The 26,115-nt window shown below is 34.9% G+C and overlaps 1 protein-coding gene across 3 annotated transcripts; it reads right to left on the reverse strand.

The window, feature by feature from the left end:
• Positions 1 to 149: 149 nt before the first annotated feature.
• LOC122417545 (alpha-tubulin N-acetyltransferase-like) lies at positions 150 to 25,369 on the reverse strand. Of its 3 annotated transcripts, none has more exons than XM_043431108.1 (8): positions 25,001 to 25,369; positions 24,056 to 24,670; positions 17,425 to 17,574; positions 9,982 to 10,153; positions 8,691 to 8,832; positions 7,978 to 8,180; positions 2,836 to 2,882; positions 150 to 1,898 (listed from the first exon to the last, which is right to left on the reverse strand). In XM_043431108.1, exons 2-8 carry the CDS (start codon positions 24,157 to 24,159, stop codon positions 1,280 to 1,282), a joined length of 1,437 nt encoding a protein of 478 aa, XP_043287043.1. In that variant the 5' UTR covers positions 24,160 to 24,670; positions 25,001 to 25,369; the 3' UTR covers positions 150 to 1,279. The 3 variants fall into 3 exon arrangements, with proteins under 3 accessions (XP_043287043.1, XP_043287041.1, XP_043287042.1); XM_043431106.1 differs by having other exon boundaries at positions 24,056 to 24,672; positions 24,996 to 25,369; XM_043431107.1 differs by having other exon boundaries at positions 24,056 to 24,672; positions 24,921 to 25,369.
• Positions 25,370 to 26,115: the final 746 nt, after the last annotated feature.

The following is a 26,115-nucleotide window of genomic DNA, read 5'->3' on the forward strand; positions in this document are numbered from 1 at the left end:
AGGCGCTAGGGGAGGCGATGGACGATTCTGCGTGCGTTGCCTGCCTGTACCAACAGCGGATTTATACAATAAAAAAAAAAAAGAATAAGTTTTAAACATTTATAATTTCGTTGTAATTTATGCAGTAATAGTCATTAATTAAGCGGCGGTTATCAAGAATGATTGGATTCATTTATTCATTCAACTTCGTACATATGCGATGTGTTTTTTCGAAAAAATGGCATTGGAATTTCTCGAAAAATGTCATTTACTCCAATTTCTAAAAAAATGTATTAAAGTTCGGACGATCTGATTTTAGTTCTGTACATTTAGCTGTCAATAGCTTTTCCGGCGTCGATTTGCATCCAATCAGCGAATTTTCATCGTGCCTTTTAAAATGTTTCTTGGGTGTTTCTCGTTAATTACGTGCATATTTCCAAATATAATATAACATAGCATATACAATCAGTATCTCATTGTGTGCGTTCCTGTACCATAATACATCAAAATTATCAATCAATTCTACATTAATCATATATAGAGCTATAGTGATCGACAGTAAATTTGGTGTACCATCTTTACTCGTCAAATGTTCATCGAACTACAGTGTGTATTACATATTATTTTATCAACTATATCAAAATGACGGAATTTTCATACACTTTCCACCTATTGTGACCAATTTCATGTGTGCTTTTTGTTTATGAATTGCCAGTTACAAAAATCACTGGAATTGGCAAAAAAATTTCACATTTCATACATTTGCTGAGTGAGTTTTGTTACTGTATAGATAATGGACAATTACATTTTGATCCCCTGATAATACCTATCAAATACAAGTTTCTCTTCAATTGACTCGACAATTAATTGAATTCGTAGAATTGAAACAATAATAAATCTAACAAAGTTCAACTGATTAATTGGGTGAACATAATAAATAAATAATCCACGTTGAATTAAAATTCAAAGCTAAACAATTCAATTCAGTTTCTATGTTCAATATAAATTACAACTAACCAAACAATGGTTATGAAATTAAATAAACGTAAATATGATGGAATGAAATTCAGATCAAACATATTCTATTCCTAATGGACATAAATCACAGAAAATTACTTCATTGAGGCATTGATGGAAATAATAAAACCTTATCTTATTCTGGGGTGACAATAATATTATATTTTCATCGTCAGTAATTACTAAAATTTTGGAAACACTCAAAAACAATATCATTGTGTAAAATCCAGAACAAAGAAAAAGATAAAAGTTGAGTATGAATGAATCCTACTGAATATTTTCTCTACCACAAGGGTGAATGATAGAATTTCAGATCCAAATGAGTAGATTGATTGCCCCCGACTTCTTGGGCGCAAGAAGGCGAAGCTTTGACGCCGCCAGAGCTCCCAGAAGTTGGAGTTTTCATGCTGTTTGGAGTGGAATGTTTATTGCCTGATGAAGTCAAAGGTTTTATATCCTCCGAAGTTGTGGTTTTTTCTGAATGAGGATCCTCTCGATGCGTTGAAGAAAATGGGGTTTGAGCTCGTTTAATATTTTCATGAGAAGCAGATTGCGGTGGTTTGACACTTTCGACAATGTTCACAGACTTCTCTACTTCTGGCTCAGCTTCCAAGCTCATCGCAGAAAAAGCTTGCGTTGTTTCATGATTCACGATTGGACCAAATGCTGCTGAAGTCGCTCGTTTTCCATCTGTTTCTGTTGTACCAATTCTAACAGATGCATTTCGGCTGCGAGCTTCATCCATCCTCATCCTCTCTGAAGGCACAGCGGATCTACTCTCTGGCACCACCGGTGTCTCGAACCCAGAAACACTCATTCGCTGCTTTTGGTCATCCCCTGAATACAGACTCAGCGAACGTGGACGCTCCAGTTTACTCGTTGCCCTTGCTCTTTCCATCTCTCTGTAAATTCAAGCTTTTTTGCTAGACCATATTCAGGACTCTGACTGCGAATTATTTTGATTCGTGGTCAGAACTTTTTGTGCTAAGCAGCAGGTTACCAACATTCAAGAAATATTTCGTTTCATTTGTAAGATGCAAATGATTTCTTTCTTTTAGCAACTCATTTGAATTCCAAATCGAACAAATTCGTTTATAAAATACGAGACATTCTCTCCTTTTTTCTACAAGTTTTGTATTTTCTTAAGAAAAAATTGTTTCTCTTTTTAGTGAAAATTGTTCGTACATTTTTTTTTTCACGGAGCGAAAATGTTTTATTTTCTTTAAAGTCATTTTTATATCTTATTCAATCATTTCATGCACCGTAACGTAAATAAAATATACTAACGAACGACATCACTTTTATTTTGGAAAAAGGATCCGGGTAAGAAACCATACGAGGAAAATCTTGGGAAAACGCATGAATTCAATGACAATCGATATAAAAAATGAATAATAACGCGTACTCTCAATTCGTGAGAAAAAAAATATTGTTATAGCCGATGATTTTAAAATTAGTATGCAGTAAGGAGAGGATTTCGAGGTGCTGATTGGTGAAAAATAAAAATAAAAACCATCGAAAACCATAAACGTAGTTTAATAAATATGTGTAACGACGGTACAAACATAAATTTGGTGACAAAAAATAAATAGATTTAATAATTAACGTTTAAAAAACGCGAGGCAAGGAACAAATAGTGGCATTGTGGCTGCCAAAAAGTACGTAGAAAATTGAATAAAAAAAGAAATAAATCTAAACCATCCAAAAAGGTGGTGAGTGCTTAAAAAGTCTAACATGATTATCGGCGACGTTCGAAAATAGTTTCTCAGCCTCTTATTGCGTGTGTAGTGTCACAGACACAGCTGGACGATTTATTTTTCCTTCTTTTTTTCTACTTACCCTGTACGCTCGGTCGTTTGACCAAGTACTGCGGAATTATGGATTATCTGAAATCAATATTTTCCCAAATTACTCATCAGTTCAGTGATTCTTCAAATTTAATTTTATACTCAAATTTTTTGTAATGGAGTTGCGAAATTCAAAAAATCCGATTTTCTACTATATTCAACCACTCAATTTATTCCATAAATTATGTGTAAAGTATCGTTTCTCTTTTTAATATCGTTTTTTCTTCTAGAGAGTTACAAAGTCGTGAAAAAACGTTTTTTTTTTATTACGGAATTCGAATTTCGGAACCACGAATATTCAGAAACTGTTTCCTGAACCAACGTTATTTGCTTGATATGTTTCACAATTATCTATAAATAATGTGATAATGATGGTACTCAAAAATTTCCATAACGTGGAATAAATAACAAATGATAGCAATGAGAGACTAAATAATGTGTAAAGGTAAAAAAGAAAGTAAAAATCGTTATTTTCTTGTTGAAAATTATTGTATGCTTTGTGCGTGATGAAAATTGGTTCTCGTAATGAATTTCGTAGCAAATGAACCTGCTGTGGCTCGATTGAAAGAAACAAAAGAACTGAACTATTCGCGTACAGTTATCCAATAGAGTCAATTAATTCACACAATTTATTGTAAAGATAGTTCAATTGAACGACGTTATTTGAAAAAATTCAAGTTACTTATTGTTAGCTCAGATGATTGCTTTAGCTTAGCGAATTCTTTGGGACACGATTATACAGAGTTCGAATAGGTCGCAATCGAAAGAAAAAAAAATAAAAAATACGTCAACTTATAATATTCTCTGAAATACTATAATTAATTGATTTTAAAGAAACAAATTTTGAAAATTTTCGGAAACGCTATCGCTCCGGTAAAGAGTCTCTGGCAGCAACTCGTCATAACATAAATGTACTTTTCTCAGAGTCGCTGCGGCGACTCTAGATGTTATTGATTAGGAAATTCCAAGCGAGTATTAGGCGTTTCATATTTGAAATGCCGAAAAGCGTAACTTGCACAGCTTTACGTGTGCTCTTATCAAAAAGACATTTTACGCGATAATTTCTAAAAATTTTCCAAGTTTTTTAAAAATTTTATTATTTTTACTATATAGAGTAGCCGAGAACAAGAGATTTCGTCGTCCCTCTTCGATGGTTGAAATAATGACTATTACGCTTGAAAAGGTGTTGTGCAAAACCGAGACCAATCTCCTTTTCGATTTTATCTTAAGGAGGGTGGCTACATTCGTCAAAATGATAAGAAATTGATGAAATTTGGTGATAATGTTCTTCAACATCAAGTGCGAAGACACAATTTTTTTCAAAATTTTCTTCTGCTTAGTTATCGAGTAATTACGCATTAAAGCAGATTTCTTATGCCCGGAATGTATTTGGAAACACGTGAACTTTAGTGATCAATTACTCGACAACTGTACAGAAGAAAAATCTTAAAAAATTTGTATTGTCAAATTTGGCACTAAAGAATATCTTCACCAAATTTTATAAAATTCTTATAATTTTGAAATTTTTAGTGTATTTAACATGGTTTAGCATGGCAACATTGTATCGTCGCTATCCACCCTCCTTAACTGCCCTTCTTATCATCTCCTCCCCTCCTTCCATTTTTCTTCCCCCTCGCCTTCTTTTCACACCTCAATCTTATCGAGATTTTCGGGGTGGGGATCAAATGTTGGAATGACTAAAATTTCGAACAGCTAAAATCTCGAATTTATAAACTTCGAATGATAATATGGAGACGGATAGATTCGACTAGAGCTTTGAATGCCGAAAATAAATAAAGGAGAAACTGCAAGGTTCGAAGAACGTTTACATCGAGAATAGAATGTAACAATCGCCCATAGGACGATGACTAAAATATCGATTTTTCGAAAATTCGACTATCACTCTTTCGATTCATAAATTACTACAATCAGCGATACTGTGAAAATTCACAATTTTAAAAATATAATAACGAAAGACCAAATATTACTGAGGTCGAAATACTGAAACACCAAAAAGTCGAACAGTCAAAATAGCGAAACGTTAGAAAGTCGATCGATCAAAATAAAGAAATGCAGTGGAGCTCCAAATACACGCGTCTCACTCCCTCACTTACTCAGACCGGTGATCTCCAATTTTAAACATCGCCATTTTGACTTTCGCCTTTTCGAGCTATCGCTATTCCGTATATCTAAGTTTTATAGGCTCGAAAAATTTACTTTCGATTTTTTGCTACTCTATATTCTGGTCTGTCTGTAAAACAATTACTCTCCATTTTGAATTCGAATATATGAACTTTTGACATTCGGATGGTCTGTTAAAATTGCATTCGAAATGAAAACTATTGAAATATATATTTTCGGGTAAATATGAATTCAAAGAAGGAATTTTTGATTAAACGCGCAATCTGCTGAATAGTCGATCGGGAATAAGAATTTCGAATAACTTATTTTTCTCCAAACTGATATCACAACTTTAAAAATTTCGAAATATCGACCGTTCTACAATTCAGTTATTCGACATATTGAACCCCACCCGATTTTCGTTATCCTAATAGTCAATTGTAATCATTAACCCAGTGAGGCCTTGCTTTAGTTCGGGAGTTTTTAGTTCACAAGTACAATGTAATATCGCCATTCACAATCGAGTTAAAAGCCTCGCACAGCTCCCTATTCATTAGGACTTGATTGTTTGTATGATTAAAATAATGATAATGCAAAACCTTCATATTTTAAGCAATGCCACCCTCAATTTTATTGCAGCTTGCAGACTGAACATGCCATCATCGGATCGAAGAGTAAACGAAATTAGTTTTACTAACATTTCATTATTTCATATAAAACAATGAGTATTCACTATCATAACCGAGTGAGGGCCAGCAAATACTCAGAAAAACTGTCTCCCTCTGAATCAGGGATCGATGTGCGAGCCCGTGAACGCAGCTTAGTGATCACCCATCCAAGTATTGACTTCGCCGGAAACTGTTCAACTCAAGGACGGGGTAACGTCAATTTGGTGAAAAAAATTTTAAGAATTTTTTTAGACGCCACAGATAATATACAAATTTTATTTATCGATTGTGACATCATAATACAATATATGAACAAGATTTCCTGAATTTTTAAAACTCGAATATCAATAATTAACTCGATGGTAGCAGAGGCACTTTGGAAAAAAATTGTCCACCAGTGAACAGTGTAAATCGAAATCTACTCGGTCGATCCGCTTGAAACTTCGCTTGGTACTTTCTTACACAATCGACCATACGAGAGCTTTTTTCCAATTTTTCATAATTATTCATTTTACAATAACAAATAGGCTCATTTATTAAGCAAAAATCAATGTTTTCATTTTTAAGTGTCACAAAAATGCAAAAAATCGAAAAAAAATCCTCTCGCAGATACCTGGTCAATAGGGTATTTTACACCATGTAAAAAAATATATAAAAATGCATGATTATGATAGATTTCGTAAAAAGTAAACGAGAAACGTCAATATTTATTCATAAAAATGCAATGTTAATTTTATAATTCTATTTTAAAAATCGTCTTTTTTCATCTGTTTTTCAAACTTCTAAAACGCCATCCGCCATATTGGATTCCAACGTGACGTCACTCCGATAGTAAACAATCTAGATTTATTGTGCACTCTGTGTTATTTTGAAATTTTACAAGTCATTATGCACGTTTGCGGGCTTCTATCATTCATTTGATTAAAATCGCATTATGGAAAACGGTTTTGTGAAAGCAGAAAGTATAAATCTACCAAAATGATAAATATGTTGATGGTGGCGATGAATCCACAATTTTTGTTGCATTTTTACACTTGTATTATTGCATTCAGACACGAGACACCAATGATATACCACTATAACTCATTATTTTCACAAATCTTATTACTTGGTCTTTCGCAATTGTATTGTTTACTAACGGAGTGACGTCACAAACCAAAACAACATGGCGGCTAGCGTTTCCGCGCGAAAATTGAAAATCATAAATAAAAAATAGTTTTCAAGACAGAGTTTTCGGTCTTATAAAATTGAAATAAAAATTCTACTGGCTTATTACGATCTCAGGATTATTTTAAAACAGTTTTCAAAAAAAGGTGTAATACCCTATTGTGTAAGGAAGTACCATGCTAAATTTCAAAAGGATCTGTCGAGTAGATTTCGATTTATACCGTTCACCGATGAACAACGTTTTTTCTGAAGTGCCTCTGAAGATTTGCTACCATCGAGTTAATTATCGATGGCTGGGTGTTGAAAATTCCGGAAATATCGTTCATATATTGTAATACGATGTCACAATCAATAAAATTGATTCGCGTGTAAAAAAATTCTTAAAATTGGGCTTTCTTCCACCGAATAGACGTTACCCTGCCCTTAAAAGTTCCTTGAAGCCATTCAGCAGCCAAAACACGCCCGCGGCGCTGTCCGTGCTTTCATTTTTCGTTATTCTTTACTGAGAATGCGAATCTAAGAATCGATTACTAACCGACCAATAATCGATTTTTCAAATCGATTCTCTTCCACTGATTAATTATATTATCCGAATCAATCTTTCAATTGTAAGATCGATTTTCATAATACTGTTCTATAAATTGATAAAAAAATTTTATAAAATACAATCCACATTCACACCTTTTCGTGAATTTCGACTATGAGTCGTCCAGTGAATTGAAGTGTCTAGCCAAATGGAAAAAGAGAAAGAAGAAGTTACATTGACACGATGCTTTTAACTTCCCTACCTCTATAGAAGAAGTTGGCTCGTTTTTCAATTTCTCTGTTTTTTTAAAATCATTGTCATTACTTATTATTTTTCATTGAAATTCACAGAATCGATTCTCAGTGGATCGATTTCTGGGTGCTCAATTTATCACGAAATTGATTTGTTCTGCCTCAATTCGATTCGATTCAATGAATCCACCTTTTTGAACGCAACCAGACATCCCCATTCTTTACATTTTAATTTATATTTGGGCTATGAAATTTGTTCAATCGATTGTAAACAAGTTTTCAAACACTAGCTTGACGAGAGTGGCGAATTACTAGCTTGAGAAACTGATCGAAAACAGAATATTGCAAAGAGATGATGAAATATTGGAAATTTTGATAAAAACTTGTCGAAAAGCACTCACGTTGGCCATAGAGCAAGGCGGTCGAGCCGCAGCATATCTTCCGTAAGCGCTACGAGATACGCCCGAAAATGGAGCACCATTGTTGCTGGAGGCGCTCTTGCAATTATTCATCCCAGAATTGTGATTGTTATTATTATTTCCTTGAGAATCGTCGTCGACCATTCCTCCCGGTCCATATCGACTGGACTTGGCGTCCTGGCACTCTAGAAGGGAGACAAAAAGAAACGTGAATTAATGCACAAATCATTGCAAAAGAATATTTTCAGTGTATATTTTCGGATATTCTGTTTCGGTGCTCGTTCCCCTCGAGAGTCTCTCTTTAGCGACGGAGATGTACGTTTGCATAATCCCGAGGATGGGAAAAAGAGAGAAAGAAAAAGAAGCAAACAGTTCTCAGGGAGGAGATGGCATTGACCGAGATCCGTAAAACTCGATTCGTGAGTTTCGACCTTCGATCGACTTGTAGGGCCGTCAGTCTCATTAATTCCTCATTCGTTCTTTCTTCTCCTTTTTTACGCTATCGATCGAGTCACCTTCCAACTACTTTTTTATCAATTTTGAAAAGCTTCGTGACAGAAGAAATACAGAGCGATATTCCTCATGGGAAATGATTTGTTTCGTTTATTTATGTCTTCAAAATGACTCACTTTTTTAGGGTTTCCTGTTTTTTTTACAGGAAAAATGATTTTTCAACGTTTTTTTCGTTTATTTACCATCGTCGAAGAATCCTTGAAATACGACGAACTTGTTGTTCTGCGGTATGACCCTGTCGAGGCCATAATGTTTTCGAAGGAACTGTAGAAATTTTTCCGACGGTCGATCTATGGCCAATTTCACCGGTTTGATTTTTTCCTCCTTCAAAAAAAAATCCAAATATTAACCCTACACCTCATGTGCCTTTTTTCATATCCTCAACCTCATGACCGGGGTTTGAACGCACCCCACTCTTTTTCTGCTTATAAATCCGGTCCTACGATGCTAAACTGACTTTATCCTACACCATTTTCTTCGTTTTTTTATAACGAAAAGAATGATGTACGATAAAACTAATTTCAATTGAATTTATATATAAAAAAATCCGTCGATAATCAGTCGATAATGTCGCTTGTTAGGACGGGAGCGTAGTTTGAAGTTCGTGTGGGGTGTGCTCACACCCCAGTCATGCGTTCTAGGGTTAACGTCATTTCCATAATTATAGTTATTTAAGGGAAAAACTCGTATTCGACTCGACCATTATCTTCGCTTTGTTTCTCCGTATACACGTTTTGTTTATTTTTTTCATTGGAAATACTCGCGTGCAAAGTCGACCAGCAGTTCAGTCAACCGTGCTCAAAGTTTCTTTTTCAACCCGCGCATAATTCCACACCCTCGCGATCTTGATCACCTTCTCGCGGGTCAACGTTATGGGAATTCTTACGAGCAAGCCGATAACGAAATCCCACAACGGCTATTTTTCTTCCATTTCCCCGAATTCCCCCGCACTCTTTTCTCTCGAAATAAAAACTCAAAATTATTCCACATGTTTTTCTACGTGAAAAATCGTTTTTAAGTAGTTTTTTTTAGTTTTATTAGTTCCCATTAAGATTTAAATATTTATGGCGGCGAATACTTGAATAAATTGGCTAAAAAATGAAATTGAAATTGTAACACACAAATCTGCGTAATCATTCTCCTCTTTTCTTTCAGATCTTTTTTTAGAAAAGGGAAGTAGACGTTTGCGGCTGCTGACTGGAAGAGTATCCACCACGTCTGTTCAATTTAAAATCGTGAACTTGTCCATTATCGCGAGTCATTAATCTCACTCACTCATAGCCAACGGAATTTCATCGTTAAAACGAACGCGAAACGTTCTCTTTTGAAATTCCTTCCGCAACTTTAAAATCCATAAAATTTTTCATCTGACAGTACACGACTGAATACGCGAACGTGCCGATGAACAATAATATGCGCGTATGGAAATAAACATGCGAATATAAGAGAAAATAATAATTGGGAAACTGTTACCGCGAGCATATGCTGATAAAGGACATTCCCAAGTCCCATACGCTGTCGCGACTCGTGGATGTAGAAGTCGAGGATACATCTCGGCTGGAGCTGATAGTGAAGCCCGTTCTCATCGAATATGAAAAGATTCTTTGAGCCTGTTTTCAAGAGTCCCACTACGGTGCCCAGACCACTGGTGAGAGAAAAAACATAAAAATAACATTGTTGAGAAACATACGCGTGACTCAATGTTGATGCCACTCGAGTGTCCAAATCGACACAAAAATAATGTGGGGAGAGGAGAGCAAGAGAGTGTTTATTAAGGAAGTTGAGGCTGTACAGTCATTTTTTTTATCCAAAAGTTATGACCTGTACCTTTCAAAAGTTAGGCCAGTTTACAGTTTGGCAATGTTGCATACACTTTAAAGAAAAGTTGGGGGAAAAAGACGAAAAACTGGTGAAAGCTCAGTCGAAAACACGAACGGTGACGATGATCCTAGCCTCAAAAAACTGCACGGGAAACAGATTATTATTAATATAATCTCAGCAAATCTCCTAATAATTTGAAAAAATTGACATTATTCAGCAAGCCTTGCTCATGTTGCCCAAAAAATTTCATATTTTTAGCATCATTTTTAACGGAGATATCACTGAACGTGTCTTGACTTCCATAAGATTACATGTTATTTGGCCCAAATTGTTATTGATTTTTCTCAGCAACTACGCTCCTAAATCTGAAAATTTAACTGATTTTTTTTTACACTTCACTTTATAAGATGCAATCGGTTTAAAAGCGATGACATCATTTTCATTCTAATGCCTCAACTTCCTTAAGGAAGTTCAAACGATATATCAATATAGGATATCATACGAAAAATACATTAGATTTTATTATTGCATGTTTACGAATTGAAAATTTGTGTGAACCTTGTTGAACAGCGCTTAAATATGTGTGAAAAATTTGGGGAGGTTTCATCGCCTGATATAATCGAGATATTCATTATTGAAAAATGACAGGTTAAACATGGGCAAGCATATGAAAGCTTTCAAAAAATTGCGAATCTCAACAAGAAATATCTCAATTTCCAGACCGTGAATCATCGGCATATTCTGCCAGAAGTTTAATACTGTCTTAAGGAGTTTCGATACCTGTTAACAAATGTTAAGAAATTGATAAAACTTGGTGATAATGTTCTTCAACATAACGTGCAAAAGCTCAATTTTTTTCGAAATTTTCTTCTACATAGTTATCGAGTAATCAAGCATTAAGGTATAACTGGATGGATAGCTCGACCAAAAATTATATCTGATTGGAATTTCCGTACTTCGTGATGCAATAAAAATCGTAAAAAATTCAACAACATTTGGAAAGCTATGAACAACAATTATCAATAATAATATTGCCCAAAAGTTAATAACAAATTGTTTAAACAATTAATTATTCAATAATTTTGCGGTGACCTATTGTTTTTTTTTACGAATCAAATGTGTGTATTTTTCCGAATGCTCATGAATTTTTTCAGAATTTTCGTGGATTTTTGGAATTTATTGAAAAAATTTTGAAAAATATTTTAAAAAATTTGAATTGCGGATATGTTTTAGAAGACATATTTACCAACAATTTTGAAAAGTCCCAAGGTTACTGGATCAAAAATGTAAAAATAGAGCCACTTAAAAAATTTAAAAAAAGGAATTTCAAAAATTCACGAAAATTCTGGAAAAAATCATGAGCATTTAGAAAAATGCGCACATTCGATTCGTAAAAAAAACAAGGGTTTACTATAAAACTGTTAAAAAATTACTTATTTAAACAATTTATTAATCACTTTTGGGCAATATTATTGTTGATAATTGTAGCTCATAACTTTCCAAATGTTGCTGAATTTTTTCAGATTTTTATTGCATCACGAAGTACGGAAATTCCGATCAGGTACAATTTATCGGCTGGGCCATCTATCCAGTAATACCTTAAAGCAAAGTTCTTATGCCCGGAATGTATACTTATATATATTGATACGCTATGCTTATACACGTGATCTTTCGAGTTCAGTTACTCGATAACGGTGTAGAAGAAAAATCTAAAAAAAAATATGGATTGTCGAATTTGGTACTAAAGAATATGTTCACCAAATTTTATAAAATTCTGAACTTTTTGAATTTTTTTATGTTCTTAACATGGCTTAGCATGACAACATTGTATCGACTGTACCGAAACTCCGAAAAATTTTGATTGTGCAAAGTTGGAAAATAATTTTTCCATAAAATACGCTTAAACTTCCTTAAAAATTGTGATTTTTTTTTCTTCATTCTTTCGATTCCACTTTTCCATTATACGTGAAAAGAAGTAAAAAATTAAGCTCCGACTTGAGACGATATTTCGTTGGCTACATTTAAAAACCATATTTTAAGGGCAAGCTTTTCAATCTTCTGAAATAAGTACAATCATTGTACATAGCCCGTTTCACCCCGGTCTGGGTGTGTGGATTTTTTAAGGTAGATCATGCGCGTAGGATCGTAATTTATGGGTGTCTAAATTGGCTCGATTTTTACTTCCTAATTGAAGATATTATCACTCTAAATTAATGTCAGAGTTATTAATTCGAAATTGTAAATAAATTTGTTCAAATTTTCTTCTGGCGAATGAAATAGCAAGCGGCATTTATTAAACGGGGATCCATCACTGACCGAACCCGAAATTTCACTCGTCCCTGGCGAAAATACTAGTTTTTTATGTCTGCTTTAGAGAACGCAAAGGGAAATGGATAAAGAAAAAAGTATTAAAAAAGACAGAAGGCTGCGACAGGAATGGCCCAAGTCAAGAAGAAATAAAATGCCGAAATACAAGTGCTCATTACCAATTTCGTTCAATCTTCAACGTAATATATCTTTATTACTAGTAAGACAATAGTCTCGAATTTTTTCCCAAACCTTATGACGCTGAAATTTCCAACGTTGGAGTCCAACGAAATGATCTAAAAAAACTCTCAAATAGTTCCAGTAAATCTCCAATTTTGCTCCCTGCCGAATTTCCAATTCGTAATTTTTCAAGCCACATCAACAATTCGTGAAATAAAAAAATAATGAATTATAAATATTTTTTTCGTTCATTTCGTTCAACTCCAACGTTGCAAACTTCAGCGTCGTCAAACCTTCATTATATACTTCATTGTTATTGGGTCCTTTTTCGTAAACTTCGTAAGAAGAGTTCATTCGTTATATGGAAAGCTAGCTAGCTTATATGGAAGCTTTAAACATGTTTATCTAGATAACCAATAAGACGAATCCTTTAACCCTTTGAGGGGCAGTGGTACATATGTGTACCACCCTTTTTCATGCAGTTTTTTTATTATCGCCGTTATATTTTGCAATACCTTTATACTGCTATGTTGTTTTTAGTAATTTAAAGGTTCAAGCTACAAGATACTCATGGAAAAAGTGTATATTTGTTTATTTATTATTATTATTATTATTATTATACATAATTGAAACCGCAAAAACTCGTTTTTTTTTCGAATTTTCGACAGGCTAGAATTAAAAAAAAATGTTCAAATTTTGAAAAATTGAATTCTAAAAAAAATGTATTATTTTTAAATTGTTTTCAAATATTACATTTGTTGTTTAGAAACAAATTTTCAAGCAAAATTCTTTTCCCGAGCAGTAGTTGCTAGTCGTAGTGCATATAAAAAATAGCAAAAAAATTGTTTCCTATCGCTAGGTACGTAATGCTATGAAAAGTTACGCGTTCGGAAGTGAAATTGGTAGAGCGTAAAAATAGGTAGGATTATTTTTCTTTTAAAAAAATTAATCAAAATTCTAAAAAATGTTTAAAAATTAAAAAAAAAATAATAAAAAAAAAGGAACTAGTTTTTCTCCACGTCCACGTCGTTAGTTCTGGATCATGCTGAGAGGGAGAAGAATATATTCACGAATTTTTAGTGTTTACAACACTCAATGAGATCTATGTATAATTTTATACTCATTGCGGTCACCATATTGGATCCGCCATCTTCAACTTTGGAATTCTGATGCCAGAATCATAATCAGCGATCCCAAAAACCTCTCCATACCAAATTTCGTGCAAATCGAATGAAAAAAAGCGAACTTAATTAAAAACAGTCGCCATGTTGGATCCGCCATCTTTAATTTTTCAATGCTAAGACCAAAGTCGTAATCAGCGATCCCAAAAACCTCTCCATACCAAATTTCGTGCAAATTAAATGAAAAAAAGCGAAATTAATCAAAAATAGTCGCCATTTCGGATCCGCCATCTTTAATTTCCCAATTTTTACGCCAGAATCAAAGGGTTAAAATTTGATATGCGTGTGTCAGTCGAGAACCTATTGAAACTCTGTGTAAATTCAAAGGCTTTTTTTAGAAAATCGTTTCGTGTATGAACTACCTTAAACGCATGTTACCAGTACTTGGTGAATACCAATTGTAGCAACTATGTAATTTAATGATGTAATTTTAATTTTTTTCGTTTATTCTCATTATTCAGTGACGTTAAATATTTCTTCTTTCATTAATATCCTAATATTTCTATTTTTTACGCTCGTCCAATTAATTCTCACAGTCTTAACGGTAAAATGTAAAATAAAAATGACCCGACTTTCGTATAGTTGAGCAGACGCGATTTTCAACATTCCTGTTGCATTTATTTAAAAACGACATTAGCAGCGTGTAACGACTGTCATAGCTACAAGACATGTAAAAAAAATAAATGAATAAAAAAATGAAAAAGAAGCTTATAAATAAAATTAGTAGAGGTCGTCGCCACAAAACATTTTTCAAAAGCAGGAGGTGTGCAACGAATTCTAGATTATTCGGCGGTGTACACAGCAATTCTGGAAGATCATCGGATCAATTGAAGAAAGAAAAAGTATCGAGACTTGGAGGATTTATTTTTGGAAGCGTATAGAGACAAAAAGACATTGAACTATTTGGAAAACTTCGTAATTCTTGAAACTGTCAACTTAATAGAAGGCACTGTTAATGGTGGTAGTTGTTGATGAGTTTGTACTTTTTTATACGAAACACAAACGAAGTTTATCGATACATTATGCGAGTAGCATTGAGAATGATAAATGTTTGAATCAGCCAACGAAGCCTATTGGAGCGTTTCTTCGCGTAGAGTATGACAGTCGATTTTTAATATCCGTGCTTAGTTTTAACTTTATAGGTTGCAACCCCCGCCCAGTGAAGTCGTGAGTGCATAATTCAAGCAATCGTGTGCAATCGAGGGTGAGAAAGTGGGTCGGTACGTAAGGCGAGCAATACGTGGCCACTTGCTCGAGGGAATAAACGAACAATCGAATACGTAATTCCGGTTTGCAAACCGGAAGCTCGTTCTTGGCCCAAAGTTTCAGCAAACATCGGCCCTTGGACGAATTCCAGCGAAAACGAATTTTCGTACCCAAATTTTTATTCGCACACCATTTTTTTCTAGTTCATTATTTTTTTTTTTTTTTTTTTTTTTTTATGTTCTGGACTGGCTCAGTTGGATAAAATTGTTTTTTTCATTCGTCTGGCTCAGTTGGGTTGTCAAGTTACGAGGCGACGTATGGTCTAGTCGAGACCCTCACGAGCTTGGATGCTCGTCATCGATCCAACGAGACTCGTAACACGTTTTTCTCACTCTGTAACCCTAAAAATAATTCTGACTGTAGAACCAACTGCATAAGTTACTTTTTATGTTACTGATCAAATGTTAATGCGCGTTTGGCACATTTTTCGAACGCTTCTATACCATCGCAATTTTCTTAATCGAGAGAGCCTTTTTTATGTACGTCAGCACTGTGAGAGTAGAACGCGGTGAAATACATTCGATCCGTACCATTGTTTCGACCAAAGTTTTTCTTTCACGGATCATATTTCGTGCACAAAACATCGCATATTATTTTTTCAAGTGCAATGGAAAAAATTTTTTTTTTTGATAAAAAGGTCCATTATTCAGTTGAATATGGAGGACTAAATGTTTTGCAATAACGAACAAATTTCTTTCATTTCTACAACTTTTCTGTTTATTAAGTAAAATGTACTGTTGAAATGACAAAACTATTGTCACTATTGCAAAATATTATTGCACTACTGAATTTTTCATTTGGAATACAATCGAAATTTCTATTTTTAAGCCAAGTTACAGAGATTGGAGTGATCATTTTGTGAAAAAAGTGTTATTAGAAAACCAGTTGTTGCGTCATCTGAAGAATAGTTTTCTATGATATAGAGACCCGTTTTTCACTCGAGATTTTTTATTTATAGCTTTGCTGTTAACAATTTTATGCAACAAATTGATGTTTTTTAATTTTTTGCTTATAAAATAGAAACTATCGGGGTGATCGCTGTGGTGTCAATGGAAAAATTGTAGAGAATTGAAATACAAAGAAAATGAGAGGTCAAACAACTCGATCGGACTATTAGTTCAGGAGAAAATCGCTGAAAACCAGCGAAAATGAAGCTTTTTCAAAAATTCGTAACTCCGTTATTTTTTGAGCTCCAGCGTAGATCCTCCGGCCAGTATTAATAATTAACACAAACTTTATTTGTGCGAAAAGCAGTCCGAGGCATAGTTTTCGATCTGTGTCCATTTGAATTTTTTACTATGCAATTTTCCAGCAGGCCTGGATGCGACAGGTGTCGTCCGATTTCAATTTACCAAAACGATTTCGAAAGAGAAATTCTTATGCTTCAAAACGTTAATCTTGGTTTTTTATTAAAACGTTGAAAAATATGCTAAAAATGAAGCTGAACAAATCCTGATTTTACAAATTGTAGTTATTGCAATTCTTTGAATAAGTTATTGAACCAAAGAATACATTTGTGAGAATGTTGGTATAGCATTGAATCACAACCAAAGCATTTATTGCTCTAAAAAAGAAAGAACGAACTTTGTCTAATATCGGCATTATGAACTTTCTCCAAGATGAAATTCGCTTGAAAAACGAAACTAAAAGAGCTCGAATCTAATTGGTGGTTGTCATTATGAATTAGGAACAACGAGCGTTCCTCTGAGGGAAGCGCCAGGGAAGATCGTTTCTCGAAAGTGTCGAGGCTCGAGGCTCGATTGTAAAAATTGATTTTTCAATTTTTTCTGCGGCTCATGCTCATCGTTACATTTAATGAGCGCTCTCGTGAGATTTAATTATAATCGTTATGGGGTTTTCCACACTGGGCGATTCAATGGGAAAGTGTAATGGCCGAAGTGAAACGCGCGTACTCGGTTACGCCTATTTCTCACGAAATAAGCTTAATCGTATCTCAGCCGATCTCACAGAAGCTTAAGCACCGTCTTTGTATTCCTCGAATACGAGGGTCGGCTTGAAAATCCAATTTCTCACGTCGCGCATCGATACCGAGAAAAAAAAACTTTGCGGAACGACCTCGGTGAACGATACGGTTGGACAAACGATGATAAATTCTGGAAAAATGGAGAAGAACAAGTGCGATGAGAAAATGAATAATTACTTGTTTCCTTGGCTGTCGACCAAGAGATAAACCAGGTGATCGGTATCCCGGAGTTTGTAAGCGCTCGTTATCGGCTTGCTGAGTCCTTGAGCGATCGCCGAGGCCTCGCCCATTTCGTCCAGTACTCGGGACAGCAATCTTTGGCATTCCCTGCAAAAGAGAGCATGCATGAGAGTACAAGAGTACGAATAAATAAAAGCCCCCGAAAGAATAAGCAGGAAAATATTAAATCGTTGACCTAAAAATTGCTTCGAATCTTTATTCATTGATTTTTCAAGAAAGGTAATAGAATCAGGTTGAAATGAGGGATGTGATGCCATTAAGGGAATTGCTACTGAATTTCTACGATCTCAGAGCACCGACGACGACGAAAATGCGATTTAATTTTTGTAATAAAAAAAAGGGGAAATGGAAAAATCTGGCTACCGGAATATCGCGGGTCACGCGACGTCCGCTCTGCTCAAGACTCTTGTATTTTGTCGTTTCGCCTTACTTTGCTTAATCGATTTCATCGTCAGACATAATTGAACGTTGCCCACGATTCGGAAAACGATTCCTCAATTTTCAACGCGACTCTGCTTCCTGTTTTATTCCCATAATCACTCTCATAGCATGCTTTTCGAAAATTAGTTAGTTAGTTTCTACAATGTTTTATTCATTTGCATCAGAAATCATTGATTTTTTCATTAAGGTCGATCCCCTACGACAGCCCCAACCAAAAGTTATGTACCGTCTGCATATTAAAAGGGTTGATAATTCGTTCGGATCGTAATCAATAACTTTGTAAAGACCCTACCTAACTATGCAAATGATATTTGTAATAGTACAAATATCATTTGCTGTCGTAAAATTTATTCTAAAAGTATTTTTGATCTGACATCGAGAGTAAATTTTTTGACGGAACTATCCGGACCAACACACAGAAAAGGTTGCCTATACAGACGACATTCGCTTGTTCGCTTGCAAAATATATCGTATGCAGCCTAAACCTTCGTACTTCTCGAGACTATATCTGTCAAACTAGATGGTCAATCACCTTGATTTTTTTTCACAGTATCTGTGATATCCTGCTCTAGATCCTCCTCGTTTTTTATAAACTTCCTAATTTTAGTACTAGCGGTAGAATTAATAATGTGCTGTTTGCATATGCATGGTCCATATGTTACGTGTTAATTGAGTCAACTTAAGGAGTTTCGGTACAGGTGATACAATGTTGCCACGCTAAACTATGCTAAAAACATAAAAAATTTCAAAAAGTTGAGAATTTTATAAATCTTGGTGAACATATTCTTTAGTGCCACATTTGACAATACAATTTTTTAAAGATTTTTCTTCTACACAGTTATCGAGTAATTGATCACTAAAGTTCACGTGTATAAGCATAGCGTTTCCATATATATAGGTATACATTCCGGGCATGAGAAATCTGCTTTAATGCGTAATTACTCGATAACTAAGTAGAAGAAAATTATGAAAAAATTTGTGTTTTCGCACTCGATGTTGAAGAACATTATCACCAAATTTCATCAATTTCTTAATATTTAGACTTCTGTACCGAAACTCCTTAAATTACATATATCTCGGGTTCGGGATGGCGAAACTTGTTAAAATTTTATAGAGGTGTTGTTCATATGTTAAACAATACGTATGCCAAATTTAAATAATTTCCTAATTTAACTGTCTCGTGGAGGAACCACCTTAATGATGGCAGAATAAATGGAGCTCTCTTGGTGCACGCATTTTGCTACTTCGTTCCGTTGTTTTTCAATTCGATTGTGCGCGACGAGTCGTCGGCGTCGTTTTCGGACGTGCGAATCCAAACATCCCAATTTTTAAAATCAAATCGTATAGTTGCAAGAACTTTCTGTGGAACTACAAAATTGGGTGGAGGTCAAAACAGCGAACGATCAAAATAGCGAACAGGCATTCTGTATATCTATATATGCATATATAGATATACTGAATGCCCTGTTCGCTATTTTGTCGTTCGTTGTTTTGACCCCCACCCCACAAAATTTGACCGGGACGAGGTTGCATTTTCTTATGGACTCTCATCTTGTCATACTTTTCATTTATATTTGTATTGCTCATGACCATCGTGCACTATTGCGTATTCCAATGGCGGAGGGGTCAAAGGGAACTGTCAAAAAACTGGTCGATACCGGCGGTTATATTTTTACTGAGTTTCCGTTGGTTGGGCCAAGTGGAAACTCATTTTATTTATATTTATATTCTTGATTAGATTCATATTTTTAGGTCAGCTACACTTGAAATTTTCGCAGAGACAAACAAGTTTTTCACTTTTTTTTCCCGCGAACAAGATGCTCAAAAAAAGTTTCCCAATTTGTTAAACTTTTTGTATTTTAAGTAAATTTTTTTTAACTTTTCTGTGCAAAACAAGTGCCACCGCTCATTTTCTATATTTCCAAATTACTTTGGATTGGTCATTTATTTTCTGTTCATCAATATTTTTATATAGAAACTGATGTTTTATGAAAAATGTCTCAAGTTTTAAATCGAATGGAACATTTTTTCCACATTTTCGTTTAGAACAAAATATCGGAGAAATGTAAAAGAAACGTTGAAGGATTTCGTTGAATGTTTGAATTCACGACCCCGCGTCAGCGTTATTCAAATCAGCAGTCTAGCTCTTCCTGCTAATCCAAATCCGTTATTCACGCAGTTCTCCCTACTTTTGTGAATAAATTTTAAACGATAATTATGGAAAATGGTAATAAAACTAAATAAAAAAGGGAGAAATAATGAAATTCGAGCAAAAAAAATTTGATTTAAAAATCAAAAATCAGATCTTCGATTCGATTCGATTAATCAAAAGTTCATAATATTTTTCAATTGGGAAAACCATTAATAAACAACGGGATACTTAAGAAAAAATTAAAATCGGTAATCATTCGAAAAATTTCAATTTAAAAAAAAAATCAGAAAACATTTAAAAAGCCATCAATATCTGTTATATTTTTCTAAACTACATTTGAAAACAAAGAAAATAGAACAAAATTTATGATTTGGCCAAACTATAAGCATTAAAAAATTTCGAAGTAGGTTAATCGGGATGAAATTCATTTCAATTTTTCCCTTTTAGACTGTACGCTTTTTTTTATGTACTTATAGATTCTGTAGTTAAAATTATTTAATAAACCATGTTTTTTTGGATATGAAAAAAATAATAGAAAATAATCAGAAAATATCCAGGACTGTCTTTAATTTTTTCTGTTTTTTTTTCGAAAAAATTGAAATGATTATTTGAAATAGAAAAAAAAATAGAAAGAGATTTTTATCATTCCACTTTGGAAATTTCAGAGAACTCGTAAAAAATGTCAAGGTTTCTTATGGAAAAAAGAAAAAAAAATAAAAAATGACGATCATCCAAAAATTTTTCTTTTTCATCTAAATTGTCAAAAAAAAACGTTAAAGATGGATTTGTATGAGCTTTTGATATTTTTTTCTCAAAAGTACGTTTCTCAAGTATGTTACATTGAACAAAAATAACGCCACTTTTTTTTCATTTATAACTATTTTTGGGTCGGGAAAAAAATTTAAAACGTTCTGAAAAATTTCTTTGACACAGTAGAAAAAAATAAAAAACGTTTCCGCGAATCGAAAGAGTCAACTTCAAAAGTGGTCAATTTGGTATGGAATGCCCCATATATACAAACGGAAAGATAAAAATGTAAACAAAAGGAATATTGCGAGAAAAATTTAAAAAAAGTGCTGGGAATTGAAATTTGCAAATTGCTTCCTCAAGATGGTCAAGATGAACGGTGCTCAAAGCTTACTCTATTTTTCATTTTGGCTTCCTCATAGAGGAAGCTTTAAGCATTGTTCTAGAAGCTTGAGAAAGCAGTTTGTTACTTTTCATTTTTTTTTTTAAATAAAATTTCAACTTATTTATCGACTTTTAACTATTCCAAATTAATTTCCAAAAATTAAGGCGGATTTTTCGAAAAACTCATATTTTCGTAAAATTCAAAAAATCATAAAATTTAAACCGCTCAACCGATATTTCCCAAATTCAATACCAACCTCCCTATTATTATAATCTATTTATAAAAAAAAAATTAGCAATAAATCTTAAAATTTCCGAAAGTTAGAGCGTCGACACCCTTTTTTTTAAAATTTCATAACGTCGTAGGATTCGTACTTTTTTTCAAATTCTGACAAAATTATCAGAGAATGAAGAGCTTGTTCAGATTAACATCTATGCAAAACGGTAGCCCTGTACCTCAAATCGTTTTCGAGTTACAAGCATTTGAATTTTGCACCGCCATACCATACACACACACACACATCCGGACATTTTTTCTACATATGAATTTTTGATGTTTTTGGACATTTTGAGCACATTGACATTGAAACCTGGAAAACAAAAAATTTCATCTTCACATAGTTTCCTTCTCCATGAGAAAGCAAAAAATAAAAAAGTTTCCGCCAAATCGAAAGGGCTTGGCTTCAAAAGTGGTCGATTTGGTCTGGAATGCCCCATATACACAAACGGAAATAAGATAAATATGTGAACAAAATGAAAATTGCGAGAAAAATAAATAAAAAAAAGAGAGAAGAAATTTGAAAAGAATCGTATCTTTTCGTTCGGAAACACAATATAAAATAAATTTAAATGAAAAAAAAAAAAAAAAAAAAAAAAAAACTTCCCGTAATTTCTGTAATACCGGCGTTTTGCCCCGATCTCCCCTACAGAAATAGAAATTCCATTAGAGTTTCGTTGCAATTAAGCATAATTATCGTTATTCGATATTTATTTAACACGAAGAACGAAATTGTAATGAGAAGGAAGCGCATATTACAGAGATGCATAAAAAGAAAGGCCTCAACATCGTTTCTCTTTCGTATATTCACGCTTGAGAAAGGATACAAGATCGGGACATAAATCTTTCTTGCACATCGTTCCGACCGAAAAGTACACATATACAGGAGCATTTCTATATTTTCTACGTCTATAGACATATAAATTTCTTTGTGGTTTGTCGACCGCGAGAAGACACCTGCGGAAGTTTAACCGCGCGAGTGTAGCAAAGTGTACAAAGTTTTGTGCCGAGGATAGATATAGAACAAGTCGCAAGACGAAACGCGGAGCAGCAGGAGGCTCGGAAAAGCACTCGAATAAAAAAAAATCTACGTTTACGTATACATGTATACGCGCACGGAAAGAGTTGCACGATCACGCTCCAGCGAACTCGAGAGACGTTCTTTTCGGTACTTATCCCGCTACCTCGCGCGTGTCAAGACGCAACAACCTGCACACCGAACCGGAAGACGGAATCTCTGCTACTCACCCAACCTCGCTACAATTACCGATTCGAATGCTACCTACATTTTTTATTATTTTTCTTCTTCCCAATTACTATTTTTTCGGTGCTTTCCTCGCTGATTCATCGCCCGCGGTTATTTTTACGAGAAACCTGCGACCCCGCGCGGCTTCCGCGATTGGCGCGTTCGAACTAAAAAGTATTGACACTTCAGAGACTCAAATACGACGCGGTTTTTGTCAAATCGTTTCGAGGCCACCGGAAGCGTAGAATCCCGTTTTTTCTCATTCCATCACCTTTTTCAACCGCTTTTATCATTTTTTATCCTGACATTGCTTTCCCCCTTTTGTTTCTAGCTGCTCTTTCCTTTTTTCGTCTGCTCGTTCACGTTTCTCATTTTTTTTTTGTTTCGTATTGTTTTGTTTTTTTCCTTTCGTTTTGTCTTCCATTCCTTTTTTCCTACCCACCAAGGCGACTCGACTCTCTCGTCCGCCCACCTCTTATGAATATATTTTGTACGATTCACGACGTCGTCAGATAAGAGTACCGAGAAAAGATGCTGCGTTTTTTCGTACCAATTACGAGGAACGAAGCTCTCGCGTCAAAATCAATCTCGGATCGTCATTAAACGCTTTTGTTCAGCTCACACGAGGAAAACGATTTTATGTACCGGCGAAAGTGCTGCTTCGCATTGATTAACGTCCTTTGGAAAAAATGTTACCGCGGAGTTTCGAGTAGCGAGCAGCAGTGAAAGTACGAAAGCAATTGCGGCAAACGCAAATTAGAGTTCGTTCCGTCTTTTTCTCCGTTTTTCCCCTCCTTCATTATGGTTCATTGTGTTTTTTGTGTTTAGGGCCCGCTTGTTTTGGGACTCTTCATTGTTTCCCATTGGGATTCGTCGTCTCAATGCTTTTCAATTCTTTCCCCACGATTTTTTTCGTTTCCTTTCAAATCATCGATTTGGATCGAATTTGGTCAATGTTTTCACTTTCTCGACCCGAATATCCGAGTAAAATTGATCCAAATAATTTTACTCGTCGAATTACAGTTTTCAACAATCCTGTTTGATTTTAGGTTATCGTTGAAACTGTGAAATTTTATTTTTTCAATATTTGAATGAATTTTTACTCGAAGAAAAAAAAACTCGCGAATTCGAACGAGCTTTTCGAGCACGATTGCACGATTCTTCGATTTGTTTTATCTCTTACATTCATCATCGCGAAATTAAACGATATCGAATAATGGGCCAACTGTATACGCAGAATGTTGATTCACAGAGGGGATAAAATGATTGAATTTGATGAATAATATGAAGGATACGAGGGATTGGCGGATTTTTCACTCACTTAAATTCAGTCCGATTGCCACGAAAGTCTTCGGGAACAAGAGTGTGGCTGATCTTGTTAATTTTCCTCGGCAGAAGCCGATTGACGTTGAATCTAAATTCCATCTCGGGAAAGTAGTGAAAAAATGGTCAAATCACAGAATAATAAAAGAGTCGTATATTCGTGAGCGGAAAATGAGAGATTTGAATAAAAATGCGTAGTCGATGTGGGAGCGTGCGTCGTTTACAGAAACACGCGACTTCGTGCCTTCGAGAATTTCACAAATGTTTTGACGTTTGAGGGGCAAAAGAACGAGAGCCTCAAATTGGCCACGAGTTTTGCGAACCGCTCGCCATTTGTTTCCCCCACTCAATTGTATGAACAAAGAAGAAAAATTAGTGGAAAAATAATACGTTCTTTCCGCGATGTTGCTCGTCGCTTCGAAGAATTACGGATAAACCGGACAGCTCGCGAGCTATCTCAGCACTGAGGAGTGAGGAGTCACAGCTCACAGCGTTTGTATACGAGAATCACGTGTACTCGACGTCCTCGTGACCCCCTCCACCTTTCTTGACTCTTACGGACACGCACACCTTCGTAACGCCTCCGTACGACGATACCTTCCGCCTTCGTTCTCTCTGCCAACACAATTACACCACATCAAACATTTGTAATCCTATTTCATGATTTTTTTATGATCTCTCTATTTTTCGTATATTCTTATTATCTGAGCGTCGGACGATTCGCAAACGAAAGTGTTATTAGCAACTGTCAAATCTCAAATCAATTTCACTTTATTCGATTGGGATGTTTTTTTTTTTTTTTAATTTTTTTTTAATTGTTTTTCGCGAGAGTTTTTTATTTGTTTTAATTCTCAAAACTTTACCACGATAAGTGAATTCGTTTCTTTCTGAATGGAAATATAATTTTTCTAATTTTTGCCCAGCTATATTTTCTTCACCTCACTTTGTCACTTTTTATAAAATTATTGTTGCGCAGGAATTCTCGTGGTTACGCAGCGCGATGAGCAATAATTTTTTTCACGCAGATGACGAGACTTTTGAGACGAGAAGGAAAGCCGAGATGCGAAACGCTGGACCAATCGATACGACCAGGATCTCGGCTTTTTGTTTTTTACGATAATTGCGCGTTTATGTAACCGCGATCGTAGCGGTTTTTTTCTTCCCGAAATTCCTCAGCATCCCCGATGATGCTTCAAGTATTCAATTCTTTTAAAGGGACCTGTTCATGGCACTCGGAGTGTCGCGTTTGTTTCAAGGGCGTTTAAGGGGCTGGGACAGGGCAACGACGAATTCTCGCGACTGCGCTCGGTGCAACCCTCCTCTCACGACTTTCCACAAACAACCCTTCGACGGCTTCCTACCCCTTCTCCTCGCCGCTTATCTTCGCTGCCAGAAACCAAACTTATCTTCACGAACACTTCACGAGCAATAGCGAGAAACTTTGTAATCCGCCGTCTCGATTTTTAACACAGAGGGCGGCAAATCCCGGATTTCTTCGACACGCGCCGGTAAAATAGAAATCGCAGCTTCAACACCGCTCACTCGTTACTATAATAATAATAAAAATATAGCACCTCGTAGAGTAAGCTTTGGGCATCGTGCATAATGACCGTCTTGAGGAAGCAATTTGCAAATGTTAATTTGCAGCATTTTTTTGTATACAAGGAAACAATGTATTTTCTCTAGCTTCTTTTACGAACTTTAATTTATCTCTTTGTTTAAATTCATACAAAAAAACTAAATGACGAGCCATCAGAAAAAACAGTTTGCAACTTTCAATTTTCATCGTTTTTTCTATTTACGTTGAAATTAAATAATGCCGACAACTTTGCTGGAAAGTATAGAGGAAGTACAGACTTATACACAATATCTTACAAAATTTCCAAAAATTGAAGCGGTTAGACGATTTTTTAAAAAACTCATTTTTTCGTAAAATTCAAAAAATTTAAATTATATAAAATTTAAACCGCTCAACCGATATTTCCCCAAATTTAATACCAACCTTTCTATTATGATAGTCTATTTATAAAAAAAAAAATTATTAATAAATCTCAGAAT

Source organism: Venturia canescens, chromosome 10 (genome assembly GCF_019457755.1).
Source record: "Venturia canescens isolate UGA chromosome 10, ASM1945775v1, whole genome shotgun sequence".
NCBI lineage: Eukaryota > Metazoa > Arthropoda > Insecta > Hymenoptera > Ichneumonidae > Venturia > Venturia canescens.

Bases quoted from the DNA above. Each gene is read 5' to 3' on its own strand.
- LOC122417545 (XM_043431108.1), bottom strand. From the start codon at position 24,159: ATGGAATTTAGATTCAACGTCAATCGGCTTCTGCCGAGGAAAATTAAC. The intron at 8,833-9,981 runs GTAACAGTTTCC...TTTTTTTTGAAG, and splicing joins TTTATCAGCATATGCTCGCG to GAGGAAAAAATCAAACCGGT. The intron at 2,883-7,977 runs GTGAGTGCTTTT...TATTGATTTCAG, and splicing joins CGCCTTGCTCTATGGCCAAC to ATAATCCATAATTCCGCAGT.